Consider the following 13,720-nt stretch of genomic DNA (forward strand, 5'->3'; position numbering starts at 1 on the left):
GGTGCAAGGTTGAGGCCTGAAACATCAGCTTTTGTGCTCCTGACATGCTGCTTGGCCTGCTGTGTTCATCCAGCTTCGCACTTTGTTATCTTGGTTTCATTATCCATATTGACCTGACACTCTGTTGGGTTCCAGAGTGTGTGTGTGCAAACCACTATTGTTTTTCCTATTGGGCCAGTCTTGCTGATGTGGCAGGATGTAGCCAGCAGTACTATCTGAGATACAGTCATATAGAATCACACCACATAGACCGTGACTGAGTCTGTGGGATAGCTGTGCTGGTTTTTGTTTTGCACCAATCCCCAGGGAAGATGTTGTGATGGAAACAGTGGTCTGCCTTGTCTTTAATCCTCTTAGGTTCCATAGCTAGCCCATTTCAAAGGGTGGTGTTGAGGATTGTGTAGGCCAGAATAGGTAAGGACTACAGGTCTGTACCTGAAAAGATATTAGCAAACTGAACAGGTTTGTTTATGATCTGAAATGGTTTCATGGATGCCATTAAGCCAGTTTTAAGTTCAAGATTTTATTGATTTGAATTTAAATTCCAGCTGGCTGTGGGATATGTACCTGTGTCCCCAGACTCTTAGACATTACTACTATACCACAGCCACCCTTAAATATATCTGAGAATATACAATGTTTCCTTGTGCCCAGCAACTAGGAGATGTGTGACAATTATATAGGGTTGTGCTGAGTCTCAGACATAACACTTGCACTGAGTTTGTGTTTAAATCCTTCACGGCAGGTGTATGTAGCTAGCAGTCTCCTATTGGCCCTTGGAAGATGGTGCCTTCTTGTACCAACAGACTCTAGCAGTTTAGTGCAATTGAATTTTTCAGTGAGAATGAAAGTACATACAGGCTAGACTGAGTAAAAACAGTTGATGCTCTTTCCTGTGAGGACACTTTGTAAAACTCCTAACAGGTTTACTATTCAGTAGCTTCTGTTGGCTGTTATTAGTAACCATTGTTTTTATTGACTTAAAGAATTTAACTTCCCTAGTTGCCTCGATGGGATGGTAGCCTGTAACTCTAAATCATTAATGCAAAACGCTAGCATGATTTATCATTTAAAACCAAAAGAACTGTGGCTGCTGTATATCAGGAACAAAAACAGTTGCTTCTGTTCTGAGGAAGGGTCACCAGACCCAAAATGTTAACTCTGTTTTTTCCTTCACGGATGCTGTCAGGCCTGCTGAGCTTTTCCAGCATCTTTGTTTTTGTTCATTATTTATCTTTTCGTTTTGAAATGCTACTTTACCCTATTTTACCTTTTTTGAGTGCAATCCAAACATGTTAATATTGGACAATTTTTGGACAAGTTTTACATTTGTTGCCCCCACTCTCATTTGGGCAGTTGTGCTATCTTTTAAATAATCCCTTAATTGTTTTGTTACACTGATATAAAAGTCTGGAGGCTTTTAGAAAAAATCTGCATCAATCTTGATTTTCTGCTTTTTATCTCCCCCTTTTAAAAGCCTTCACAATGGAATAAAACCTAGAGGTTGGCTTAGCTCAGCTGGTTGGATGGTTGATTTGCAAAGCAGCATGACTTCAATCCCCATACTGGCTGAGGTTACCATAAAGGACACTCCTTCTCAACCTCCTTCCCCTTGCCTGAGGTACGATGGCCCAGCGGGCTAAACGACTACCAGTTGCCTCTCTCTAATGAGAGGAGCAGCCTTATGGTCTGGTGATGTAATAATAGAATGAACAATCTAAACTTAGCTTGGCAGAGCCTAGAGTTTAATTCTTCCTCTTCCCATGGTTATCAAAAGCAGCTTATCATACTTGAGGAAGGGTGTTGCATAGCAAGTGAATGCACTGGCTGAAAGAGAGCAGTGTGTGCAAATTCAATAGTAAATCTCCCCAAAGAAAATTTGAATAACTACTTGAAGGGCTGTGGCAATAACACAGGGGAGGGGGAATAAGTTTGTAGCTCTAAGAGCTGGCAAACGCATGATGGGCCAAAATAACCTTGTTCTGTATCATTCCAAGATCCTGGTTCCCTTGCGTCCACTTGCTACATGCCCAGTCTAGCAGCTATTTCATTTCAGACTCCAACCAGCTGAATCAGTAGTGGTATTTACTGATTAGTCACTCCTGGTGATGGGTATTGCTCCCCAGCAGCCCATATGGGGCTTAATTTGTGAAGCGTTTCAAGGATAATAATAGTGAGAAAACAGTTACTACTGAATGTGAGTTTGCTCGCTGAGGTGGAAGGTTCATTTTCAGACGTCTCGGTCCCTTTTCATTGGAGAAAAGGAGGAGGAGAGGGGACCTCATTGAGGTATACAAGATAATGAGAGGCATAGATAGAGTTGATAGCCAGAGACTATTTCCCAGGGCAGAAATGGCTAGCATGAGGGGTCATAGTTTTAAGCTGGTTGGTGGAAAGTATAGAGAGGATGTCAGAGGCCGGTTCTTTACACAGTTGTGAGAGCATGGAATGCGTTGCCAGCAGCAGTTGTGGATGCAAGGTCATTGGGGTCATTTAAGAGACTGCTGGACATGCATATGGTCACAGAAATTTGAGGGTGCATACATGAGGATTAATGGTCGGCACAACATTGTGGGCTGAAGGGCCTGTTCTGTGCTGTACTGTTCTATGTTCTATGTTTCATCACCATTCTAGGTAACATCGTCAGTGACCCTCCGATGAAGTGCTGGTGTTATGTCCCGCTTTCTATTTATCTGTTTAGGTTTCCTTGGGTTGGTGATGTCATTTCCTGCTCTTTTTCTCAGAGCGTGGTAGATGGGCTCCAAATCAATGTGTTTGTTGATGGAGTTCCGGTTGGATTGCCATGCTTTTAGGAATTCTCGTGCGTGTCTCTGTTTGGCTTGTCCTAGGACGGATGTGTTGTCCCAACCAAAGTGGTGTCCTTCCTCATCTGTATGTAAGGATACGAGTGATAGTGGGTCATGTCGTTTTTTTCCCCCACTATCACTAGTATGTCTGATCATGGTGATGTGCCTGCTTGATCCAGTGAAGAAGTGAGGAGTGAATGTGTTCTTGTCATTGCAGTCAGAAATGGTGCAGGCAAATTATGAATATCCTCTTTTTGTTTTTGCAATTCTAGTGTGTGTTCATGTTTGAACAGGCGAGGATGCTGGCAGTGTGTCTTCCAATGACGTCCTTCCATGTGTTAACCTTTGGGTGGCTCAGTGGATTGTTCAACAGTGCAAAGTGAAAATGGCTCAACTGGTCCATTGCACTCCCTGTTATCAGCAAATTCTGACACTTTTTTCAGAGGTTACGCTCTAAAGAGGGAAGATTGTTACAAATTTAACCGCTTGCCCAATTGAGATTTGCTTAATCTATCACTTTCCTGCAGATTTTCCCTGCAGATTTTCTAACTGTTATCATTTGTAAATTGCTATTTGATCAATAACATACTGTTTAGGCTTAGTTCTTTCAGTTACTTTAACTAACACTACTTGTAACGCGGAGATGTAAGGTTTTTTTGGTCACTTTTTGGTAGTACAGAATTTTTAAATATAACTGAAAGTGACTTTACTGCAAGACAAATGCTTTGACAAAAAGTAATCAACAATTTGCAATAAGTATCAAAAGTAAAGGGTGAACAATATTTATATTGTTTGAAAGGAAATGTGGATTGCTTTGGAAGTAGACTCTGATCCAGGCATTGCCATGGTGAATGCAGTGGTCAATGATGACTGACAGTTAATTTGTTTAACTGTAAACCAAGGAAGATAGACTGAGACGAGGCATTGGCTTGAGAAATGAGCCAGCGAACAACTGCCACTTCTTTTATTTTGAGTTATGCAGACAACTTTGTGCAGGTTCCCCTGCAAAAAAACAGGGGCCATGTATTTGAATATGTAGTTTCAAGTACATAGGCTTGTAGCATGGTGTGACAATCCAACATTGGTCATCAGCATAGTTTTTTGCATACTCTAGACAATATTTGCTAAATAATCCAATCATCCCAATTACTTCTAATGTTGAACCATGTTTTGTTTTTAAAAGCAGACATTTGGATTTAATTGGTACCTTGCTTGTTGTAAACAGCTGAAGAGGTGCACTATTTGATGTGATCCAGAAGTTTGGCCTACGTGCCTAACTTCTCACTAACACTGAAATTTCATATCACACGTCGGTGACTTGTTTGATAGGCAGGACTCCTCCATGAGATTTGAGCAACAAGTTCAGCTAGCTGTTTCACGCTGCTGTTGTCAATAGTAGTAACATGCAGTGTTTACCACTGACGGGGTGCTGCCATCAATCCAAAGAGTCATGAGGGGATATTTGGATAGTTACAAGAACCTTGGCCAAAGAGATTATTAACTAGTGTCTTAAAGTAGGAAGGAAAGTTTCAGGAAGAATTCCAGAGCTTGGAAGGCCCAGCTGCTCATGGTGGAGAAATATTAAACCTGGGTGAGGGAAGCAAATACTTTTTTTTTCTAAAAAAGTTATTTTGTAGTCCAGTTAAGTGTGATCAGGCTCTTATCTAAAGTGGGTGACTTCTTCGTCTTCGTCTTCCAAAATGTTTTCATCCTTCTGTTTTGGTTTGTGATCTTATGTGCCCTAACTTCACAATGAAATAGGGCAGGTTCTTTTTGACTGAAAAAGGAAATTGCACAGCTGAATTTCAAAGCTAAGGCGAGAGTGACCAGCTGTTGATCAAGACCACGTTTGACCAACTATGGCATCATGAAACTCTAGTAAAACTGGCATCAGTGGGAATCGGGATAGGGGGCAAACTCTGAGCTAGTTGGAGTCAGACCTGGCACGAAGGAAGATGGTTGTGATTTGATGGCCATCAGTCATCTCGGGTCCAGGACATCTCTGCAAGAACCTTCAGGGTAGTGTCCTATCTGTTTCATTAATGACCTTCCCTTCATGAGAAGGCCAGAACTGTGCCACCATCAGCGAACATCCACAATGTTCTTTGACAACTGCTCAGATACTGATGGAATCCCTGTTCAAACACAACCAGATCTGGACAATAACTAGGTTTGGGCTGACAAGGGACAAGTAACATTTGCACCACAGAAATGCCAGGTAATGACGATTTCCAGTAAGAGAATCTAACTACTGTCCTTTTGACATTCCATGGTGTTTCCGTCACCTGAATATTCCCCCTAAAAACGTCATGGGAGTTACTGTTGACCAGAAACTCAGTTCATGGTCACTGTATTTATATGGCCAGTCAAGAGCAGGCCAAAGGCCCGGAATACTTCGGTGAGTAACTTTGACAGCAACTTCCAAGCCCAGGACTACTATTAACTAGAAGAAAGAGGTCAACAGATGCAAATGCCACCCGCAAGTTCTCCCTCCGAGCCACACTCCATCTTGACTTGGGAATATATTTGATTTGATATATTGTAATCGCATGTCCTAAGTACAGTGAGAAGCTTTGTTTTATGAACAGTACAGGCAGATCATAGGGCACTTTGACAGAGCAAGGCATGCAAGGTGACCACTGCACCAGAGGTGTGCACAGCAAGATCAGCATTGTTTGAAGTTAGTCTATTCAGCAGTCTGATAACGGCAGTAAAGAAGCAGTTCTTGAATCTGTTGGTGCGTGTGTTCAAGCTTCTGCATCTTTAACGCAAGAGGTTGGAAGATAGCATTACCGGGGTAGGAAGGGTCTTTAGCAGCCTTTCTGCAGCAACAAGCTGTGTAAATGGAGCCCATTGGATGGCAGGTTGGCTTTCGTGGTCTGGACTGTGCACACAACTTTTCTGTGGTTGCTCTATGGTCCTGAACAGCGCAGTTGCCATACCAGGCCTCCTTCCTCCCTTCACAGTCACTGAGTCAAAATCCTAAAATTCCCTCCCTAAGTGGATTGTGTCTCCCTAGAACACGTGGACTGCAGAGGTTCAAGAAGGCAGCTCACCAGCGCCTTCTTGAGGGCCTCTAGGGATGGGCAATAAATGTGGGCCAGCATGTGACCCTGACTTCTATTAGTGAATAACAACAGGAAAAATTGAAAGGAAGGTGTTTATATGCAGGTGTGTTCTAAAGTTTCTAATAGAAAAGATAGAGTGGGTTTGAGTACAAAGACTTCGGAAGGATGTAGCAATCTGGAACAAGTTGATAGGTGGTTGAAGCAGGTTAGAATGATTTTATAATGAATGTTCTCCATAAATGGATCTCTTGATCTCTGTCTGCTTTATTGTTTGTTTTGAACCAAAAGTGCACTTGGATACCATAACATCGATGTAACGGTCAATTGCAATGTATTCCAATGGAAATTGCTGGCAAAATTCTGGCTTTCTTCCAGCAGATCTTGCCAGACCTGCTGGATTTTGGCAGCAATTTCTGTTTTTGTTTCAGATCTCCAGTATCTACAGACTCTGTTTTTCTATAATGCCATATAGTCTGAACCTTCCACACATTTATCCAATAGAATATGGTCTTCGATTGGGCAGCCAAATCTTCATTAAAGAGATGGCTGGAAGTGGCTTGGCAGCAAAGGATGGAAACTTAGAAGAGGGTGACATTGTTCTCAAGGTAAGCTTTAAGCTTTTTTCAAATTTGTTTTCTAATTCAGTAGTGTTGCAGAAAATGGGATTTGCTTTTGAATTGTATGGAACTTTACAATACATACAGGCCATTCGGCTCAGCTGATCTGTACAGGGTTTTTTCTGAGAATATTTATTCTACGCTGACCCTCTGCTTCTTGATCCTATCCTATCTACTTGTCTTTTACCTAACTTCGATGCACTTATCACAATGCTAGTTGCCTTGATTTATGTTCTGTGGGGAAATTCTCACCACATGTTTTGGGTGACAGGTTTCTATTTTCTCATGTGTGACCAATTGGATTTATGGGTAACTGTTGTATACTTATTGCTGCTCTCGCATGCGTGCACTTTCCTTCCGCTGCCCTCCACAAAACACAACAAAAACAACATCTTCTGAGATAACGGTGTAGAGCTGGATGAGCACAGCAGGCCAAGCAGCATCTCAGGAGTAGGAAAGCCTGACGTTTCGGGCCTAGACCCTTCATCGGAAATGGGGGAGGGGGTAGGGGGTTCTGAAACAAATAGGGAGAGGAGGAGCTGGATCGAAAGTGGAGAGAAGACAAACATGTTAAAGAGGCGGGGATGGAGTCAGTAGAGGTGAGTGTAAGTGGGGAGGTAGGGAGGAGATAGGTCAGTCTGGGGAGGATGGACCAGGTCAAGGGGGTGGGATGAGGTTAGTAGGAAGGAAATGGGGGTGTGACTGGAGGTAGGAGGAGGGAATAGGTGAGAGGATGAACAGGTTAGTGAGGTGGGGAGGAGCTGGGCTGGTTTTGGGTTGTGGTAGGGGGAGGGGACACTTTGAAGCTTGTGAAGTCCACATTGATACCATTGGGCTGCAGGGTTCCCAAGCAGAATATGAATTGCAGTTCCTGCAACCTTTGGGTGGCATCATTGTGGCACTGCAGGAGGCCCATGATGGACATGTCGTCTAAAGAATGGGAGGGGGAGTTGAAATGGTTCGAGACTGGGCAACGCAGTTGTTCATTGCCAACCGAGCGTAGGTGTTCTGCAAAGCGGTCCCCAAGCCTCTGCTTGGTTTCCCCAAGTGCAGTTGAGCAATTTTTAAAATATTTGTCTTTCTGGTCTGGAGAAATTTGATTTTTTGCACTGAGGTAAAATTTTATTATATCACCTTAAGTAGGCGTTTAGTGATCTCCTCACATTCTATTGTGAGTTTAATGGATAATTATTGTGCAAATCCAGGAATCCTAACTTGTGAAATGAATGAGTTATTCCATCAATATCTAATATCGGGAGATGTTGTAAAGGTCAGCTTCATTTTGTTTTGTTTCTTACAGATCAATGGAACAGTGACTGAAAACATGTCACTGGCAGATGCCCGAAAATTGATTGAAAGATCACGGGGGAAGCTGCAGCTTGTTGTCCAAAGAGACAGTAAACAGACATTGATCAGTATCCCGGCCATGGATGATAGTGATTCTGATCCTGAAGGTGAGACTGTTATTTCAATACGACTCATTCACTTGCGACCATCCTGTGCACTGACTCCTCCTGCTTCAGCAATGTTTTAAGGTTCTCTTCCTTGTGTTCAGATCCCTCCTTTCTTCTCTCCGTGCCCCTACAATCCTCTGATTTATCTCTCCTTCAAGTTTCTGTATCTCAGACATTTGATTGGCTGCCTGGTGCTTCAGAGGTCCCTAGATGCTCCTGTAATTCTACCTCTTTGGCTGCCTGTCCCGCCCTCTTCTCATGGCTCAGTGTGAGGTTTTTGTGGAATACATTGCTCCTGTGAAGTACCTTTTTTAGAAATGTTCTAACAATGTTAAAGGTGCCTTAGATACAACTCATGAGGGTAGCCCGCTGGAAATTAACCCCTTTCAATCTTGGTGTTGTACCAAATGTAAAAAGTTGCTTTTTTTTTAAAAAGGTATGCATGATGCACTACTTTACCTGACTTTCTGCCAAGGTTGAGAGAAAGCATGGACCGGGTTACTGGGTATTACCAATAACCAGAGTATAGGTACAGTAAAAGAGTGTAAACCACTGTCATGGGTTTTTATTTGTGTGAGTAGAGAAATCAGGAAGTTCAGTGGCTTCTGCTTCCCATTTTCCAATGTTGAGATGATCTCCCCTCGGCTAGCCCGACCCCTTGTTCAGATATGGCTTTCTTGAAACTTCCACTTGTTTGTAAGAACTACAGAGTGAGTAATTCATTTGGAAAATGTCTCTTACTCATCAGTTCAAAACTCACCACTCCCTGCAATTGCTGCCGGGAAAGGTAACAGGATCTCTTCAGGTTTACACTGAAGTTTTGGTTGCAGAAAACAGGCAGCCTCTGGGCTGGGAGGACATCTGCCCACTTGATTTTGTTTTGGCTCGCTTGCGCTCTCTGCCTCTGTAACATTGTATCCAGCTCCAGGTTGCTCAGCTGCTGAGGAAATGGTCACTGTGATTGGCTAGCAAAAAGTCTCTGCCATTGGTTGTTGGATGAGTGACAATTACCAATCAGCTTCTGGTAACCAATAAGTAGACATTCTTGGCTCCAGATCACGTGCAATCTGAATTTCAGTTCTTGCTAGTTTAGTCAGATGCTTATAATGCCAGCCATTGGTATCTACTTGCTTTTATACCTATAGACACGTTTCCCTCAAATACTAGTTTATCATAAAGCTCTTTCTCACTTCAGTCCACAGTTTGTGTATTTTTTTAAACGGAAGTAAAAGATCCAGTCCTTGCATGTATAAATGCAATTTGCTGAAGATCTGAAGAATAGACTGGATGCTTTTAAAATACTGTATTAAAAATGAAACTTGTTTTTTCCATTTCTTGTTTCAGATTTCAATAAGGATGATACTAATATTTGTTTTAAGCAGCATCTTTTAAAAGTCAACCCTCTCAACACGACTGTACTTGCATAAGCATGAGTTATTTGTTCCCATTCCCTTTCATTTTGATTGTTCAGCTTTTTGAAGAGCTCTTGTGGAACCTGTTTGTGCTAATTTACCATGTATCTTTTTCTTTATATAAGGAATACACATTTCTGCAAACTCTCTTGTTTCTTCTTCATAGTCAATTTATCTTTTAATTGTAAGTTAATGAGAGGAATTGATTTACTCTGAAAACCAGTTATAATATTAACATCATCTTGGATCACCAAATTGTGTACTAATGAAGAAACTCCTGTATACCTCTAGCCCAGGCAATACCTTCAAGTGCTTTGCATGTTTCTTCTAAACAAAAACCTGCTTTTTCAACTTGTACTGGTCATCGGCTCATGTTGTGAAGAGATGATACCAAGATTTGTCAGTGCTTTGAAAATGTCTATTCTTATTCCTCGCTGCCTGCTTTAAGTTTGTTACTTTCTAGCTTGACAAGTAACATACAGGACATAGATGAGTTAACAGACGCACCCAATGAAACCTCGAACAGTTGAATACTGCAGTGTCCGTTGCAATGTCTCTGGTTTTTTTGCACAATTTTGTACCACTCCTGAAAAATACATTTGGAATGTTCAATTTTGTTAAAAATACTGAAATGGGTATGAGGTGATGGTGTAGGTTGAGATGTAATGGTCATTCTTTGTTCGTGTTAATCCTTAGCTTCATCTTTTTTAATCTTGCAGGCATTCTTCTTTAAAGTAGTCTAACTGTGGTTAAAGTGCAATTGCATCTTACTTATCTATCTTAAAAAAAAACTATTTTGTGTTGTATTTGTCTATATTTTGAAACCCTTCCCTTTCAGTTCTTTCCTTAGTTCTGAGAATTATGGTTATCATTTTCCCCCTCCTGCCATATCTACTTCCTCACTATTTCATGCAGATCTGAACCTCAGAAATAAAATTCTAACTCTCAAACTAAAAATGTACTGATCTGGAAAACAGCCTTGAAGGCATAGCCAATATCTTTCTCCTTTGTCATCTAGTTACCTTTTTAATTATCTGTAGCTAGGGGCAGGCAAGAGACCACTATTCTTATAGCTCTAGGAAATTTTATCCTGTTAAATCATTTTCCAACTCTCAAAAGTAAAGCAAGTGTTTTTCCTTCCCAATTCTCTGTAGACTAATAGCAAAGATTCCTTTCCATTATTAGCTAAACAATTGTTTTAGCTTCACACTGCAGGAAATAATGTTCCAGAAATTGATTTTAGTTGTTTTGAAACATTTTGGTTCCTGCATAATATTATTTTCCTTAAGTGTACCATTATGTTGGTTACTGATTTGTGGACCTGGAAAGGCCATTTTCTCAAATGTATTTTTGATTAACATTGTTGATGTCATGCCTTCTTGCAAGTTTGGCATTTTTGGTAATGTAGGGAAGAAAGAATTGTTTACAGTTGCTTTTTAGTAATTCTTTTTTTGTTTCACAATTGTGTTTAAAATATAGGCATTTATGAAATGTAGTATTGATGAAATAACCAGTTTAAATGCTTTCCACACCCAATAAGAATAGAGGGCTGAGAAACATTTTTTAATATTTGTATCTGATGTATTTGACCATTACCTTGTTCTGGTCAAACCCAGCTGTTGAATTTACTTTAAATGATGCAATTATTTTCTTACCTAATTGGGTTGAAATTTCTATTGCCGCAGAGAATGTACAACACAAAATGGTTCATGCTGGTATTGTACGTCACACTAGCTTCTGTCTCACCATAGCATATCCTCCCTATTGTTTATTCAGGATATACTATTTGCCTCAGTCACCCCATTCTCAACACACTTTGGGTAAAGAGGTTTCTCCTACATTCTCTATTGGATTTAATAATGATGGTTTGGTTTGGTTTGGTTTTTCATGGTCTGTAGTTCTGGTCTCCCCAAGAAGTGTATCAATCCCATCAAACCATTGATAATTTCTAAAAAACCTCCATCAGATCCTCCCTCTACACCCCGCGCCCCCCCCTCCACCACTCCATCCCCCAGCTTCCTCTTCCAGTTTAGTATTGCCATTTTTCCTAACTGACAAGAATGGGTGCGTTTCAAACTGACTCTCTGCCAAACGTGTTTCAGCTTTCAGAGGTTAGGATATGTGGAGTCTGAACACAATTTAGTTTGACTTTTGCCTTTTTTTTTTGCATTTTCACTGTTCTCATGTGAATAGGAAAGGTTTAGAGGGTTATGGACCAAATGATGGCAAATGGGACTAGATTAATTTAGGACATCTGGTTGGCATGGACGAGTTGAACCGAAGCACTGTGACTCTCCAACCTCCGCTAAATGCAAGCACTACAGTTGGAGAGATAGTAGGAACTGCAGATGCTGGAGAATCTGAGATAACAAGGTTAGAGCTGGATGAACACAGCAGGCCGAGCAGGAAGAAGGGTCTAGGCCGGAAACATCAGCCTTCCTGCTTCTGACGCTGCTTGGCCTGCTGTGCTCATCCAGCTCCACACCTTGTTATCTCACTACAGTTGGAATTGTTTTCATTACCAGGCTCTACTCCTATTGTTTTTATCACACAATGGAGTGCTTTTCAAGTTAAACTTTGTGTTGGTGCAGTATTGGTGACCATAGTGTCACTTGTGATTTATTGTGTTGACCTCACAGTATCTGTATAATTGGGATACGCTGATCAAAAATTTAAAAGGTCAGTTACTGGAGATAATCAATTCCTCATCTATATCTCCCTCTCTCCCACCCTGCCAAGCTCACTTATTGTTCAAATGGGGAAATGATGGTGTAGCGGTATGCTTAATGAGCTAGCATTCTGGGCGCCCTTTTTGAAATGTAAATTTTTTTACTGTTACTCAGCGTGTTGCAGAGGCTTTTCATCTTGCTCTCATCATGGCAAATACAAGAATGGCAAATCCCCTTGATCGCAACAGTGTCTAGTGGTAGAAATTGTTACGATCATTTGAAATTTGGTATTCCTGCATTTCTCCTGATGTATGCAAGATGACACACTAATCATTTCAGGGCAGCATGATACCTCGATGTTTAGCACTGTGGCCTGGCAGCACCAGGGACCCAGGTTCAGTGCCACCTTCCAGGGGGCTCGGTTTGGAGTCTGTGTTCCTTCCACAGTCCAAAGATGTGCAGCTGAGGTGGCTTGGCTGTGCTAAATTGCGTAGTGTCCAGGGATATGCAGGCTGGGTGAGTTAGCCATGGGAAATGTGGGGCTACGAGCATGGGGTGGGTCTAGTTATAATGCTCTTCTGAGGCTTGGTGTGGACTCGGGTGGGTCAAATGGTCTGCTTCCACACTGCAGGGAGCCACTGATTCTAAGATAATTGTGTAAACACGATCCAACTAGCCACCTATTGAGTTTATCATTGTGCATGTTGTGTTCCAGGAAGTGCACTGTACAGTTCCCTAAAAAAATTCTATCTGTTTTGGTTTAGATATTTCTGAAATTGAATCGAATCCGTCCTATTCACCACCCCCAGAGGAAAGAAGATCACCACCGTCTGATGTTTCTTCACATTCTTCAGGAAGAATTGTTGACAAGAAAAGGTACCTGGGGTTTTTCTTTATTTGACCTTTATTCCTTTCCCTTCCATAAAAATAAAAATCTATTTTTGGCTATTACAACAGAGACATGTTGTTGAAGCTTTTTGTCTTGCACATCAAGGTAATTGCAAGACTACAAAACCTCAAATGATAACGACAATCTCACATGGTCTTGATTTGTGTTCAAGATGAAAAGCTTCAGCAATATGTTTTTGAATATTGCTGAAAAGCAAGATATATGTTTTAGCATGTCTAGACTGGGCCCTAAATAAACAGGTGATTGTTGTCGTTTTTAATTGAGAGCAGTCCCAATTGCTATGAAACTGCTACAGAGGAAAAACGTGACTGGGGATCATAGATGACAAGAAGCAAGACCTGAAAATGCATGATTGTTTTTGGAATTGATTTTATTCTTTACTTGCATCATTAGTCTGTCTTAATGTTAGTTTTACTTGTGACAAGTTGCTTTCTGTGTTGTAAATGCTATTTGCTGGTCTTTGTACTCCACACAAGCTTCCTCCCACCATAACTTCCTCCTGGTTCTATCGCGATTCCCTTGAATTGGTTTACTCCTGTGCTTAAAATAGTATCAGAGATAATGGGAACTGCAGATGCTGGAGAATTCCAAGATAATAAAATGTGAGGCTGGATGAACACAGCAGGCCAAACAGCATCTCAGGAGCACAAAAGCTGACGTTTAGGGCCTAGACCCTTCATCAGCCTTTCCCAACCAACTTGTGCCTACCTCTGATGAAGGGTCTAGGCCCGAAACGTCAGCTTTTGTGCTCCTGAGATGCTGCTTGGCCTGCTGTGTTCATCC

General features: G+C 41.4%; 1 protein-coding gene across 10 annotated transcripts in view; it reads left to right on the forward strand.

Moving 5' to 3' along the window:
* The window catches only part of LOC125450835 (tight junction protein ZO-2-like), a 121,929-nt gene that overhangs the window by 76,148 nt on the left and 32,061 nt on the right, over positions 1-13,720 (forward strand). For all 10 annotated transcript variants that reach the window (XM_048527148.2, XM_048527153.2, XM_048527146.2 and 7 more), the window contains exons 6-8: positions 6,377-6,480; positions 7,793-7,946; positions 12,792-12,903. In XM_048527148.2, the coding sequence (XP_048383105.2) occupies positions 6,377-6,480; positions 7,793-7,946; positions 12,792-12,903 (370 nt within the window). The remainder of the gene's footprint in view (positions 1-6,376; positions 6,481-7,792; positions 7,947-12,791; positions 12,904-13,720) is intronic.

The sequence above is a fragment of the Stegostoma tigrinum genome, chromosome 3, assembly GCF_030684315.1.
Source record: "Stegostoma tigrinum isolate sSteTig4 chromosome 3, sSteTig4.hap1, whole genome shotgun sequence".
Taxonomy (NCBI): domain Eukaryota; kingdom Metazoa; phylum Chordata; class Chondrichthyes; order Orectolobiformes; family Stegostomatidae; genus Stegostoma; species Stegostoma tigrinum.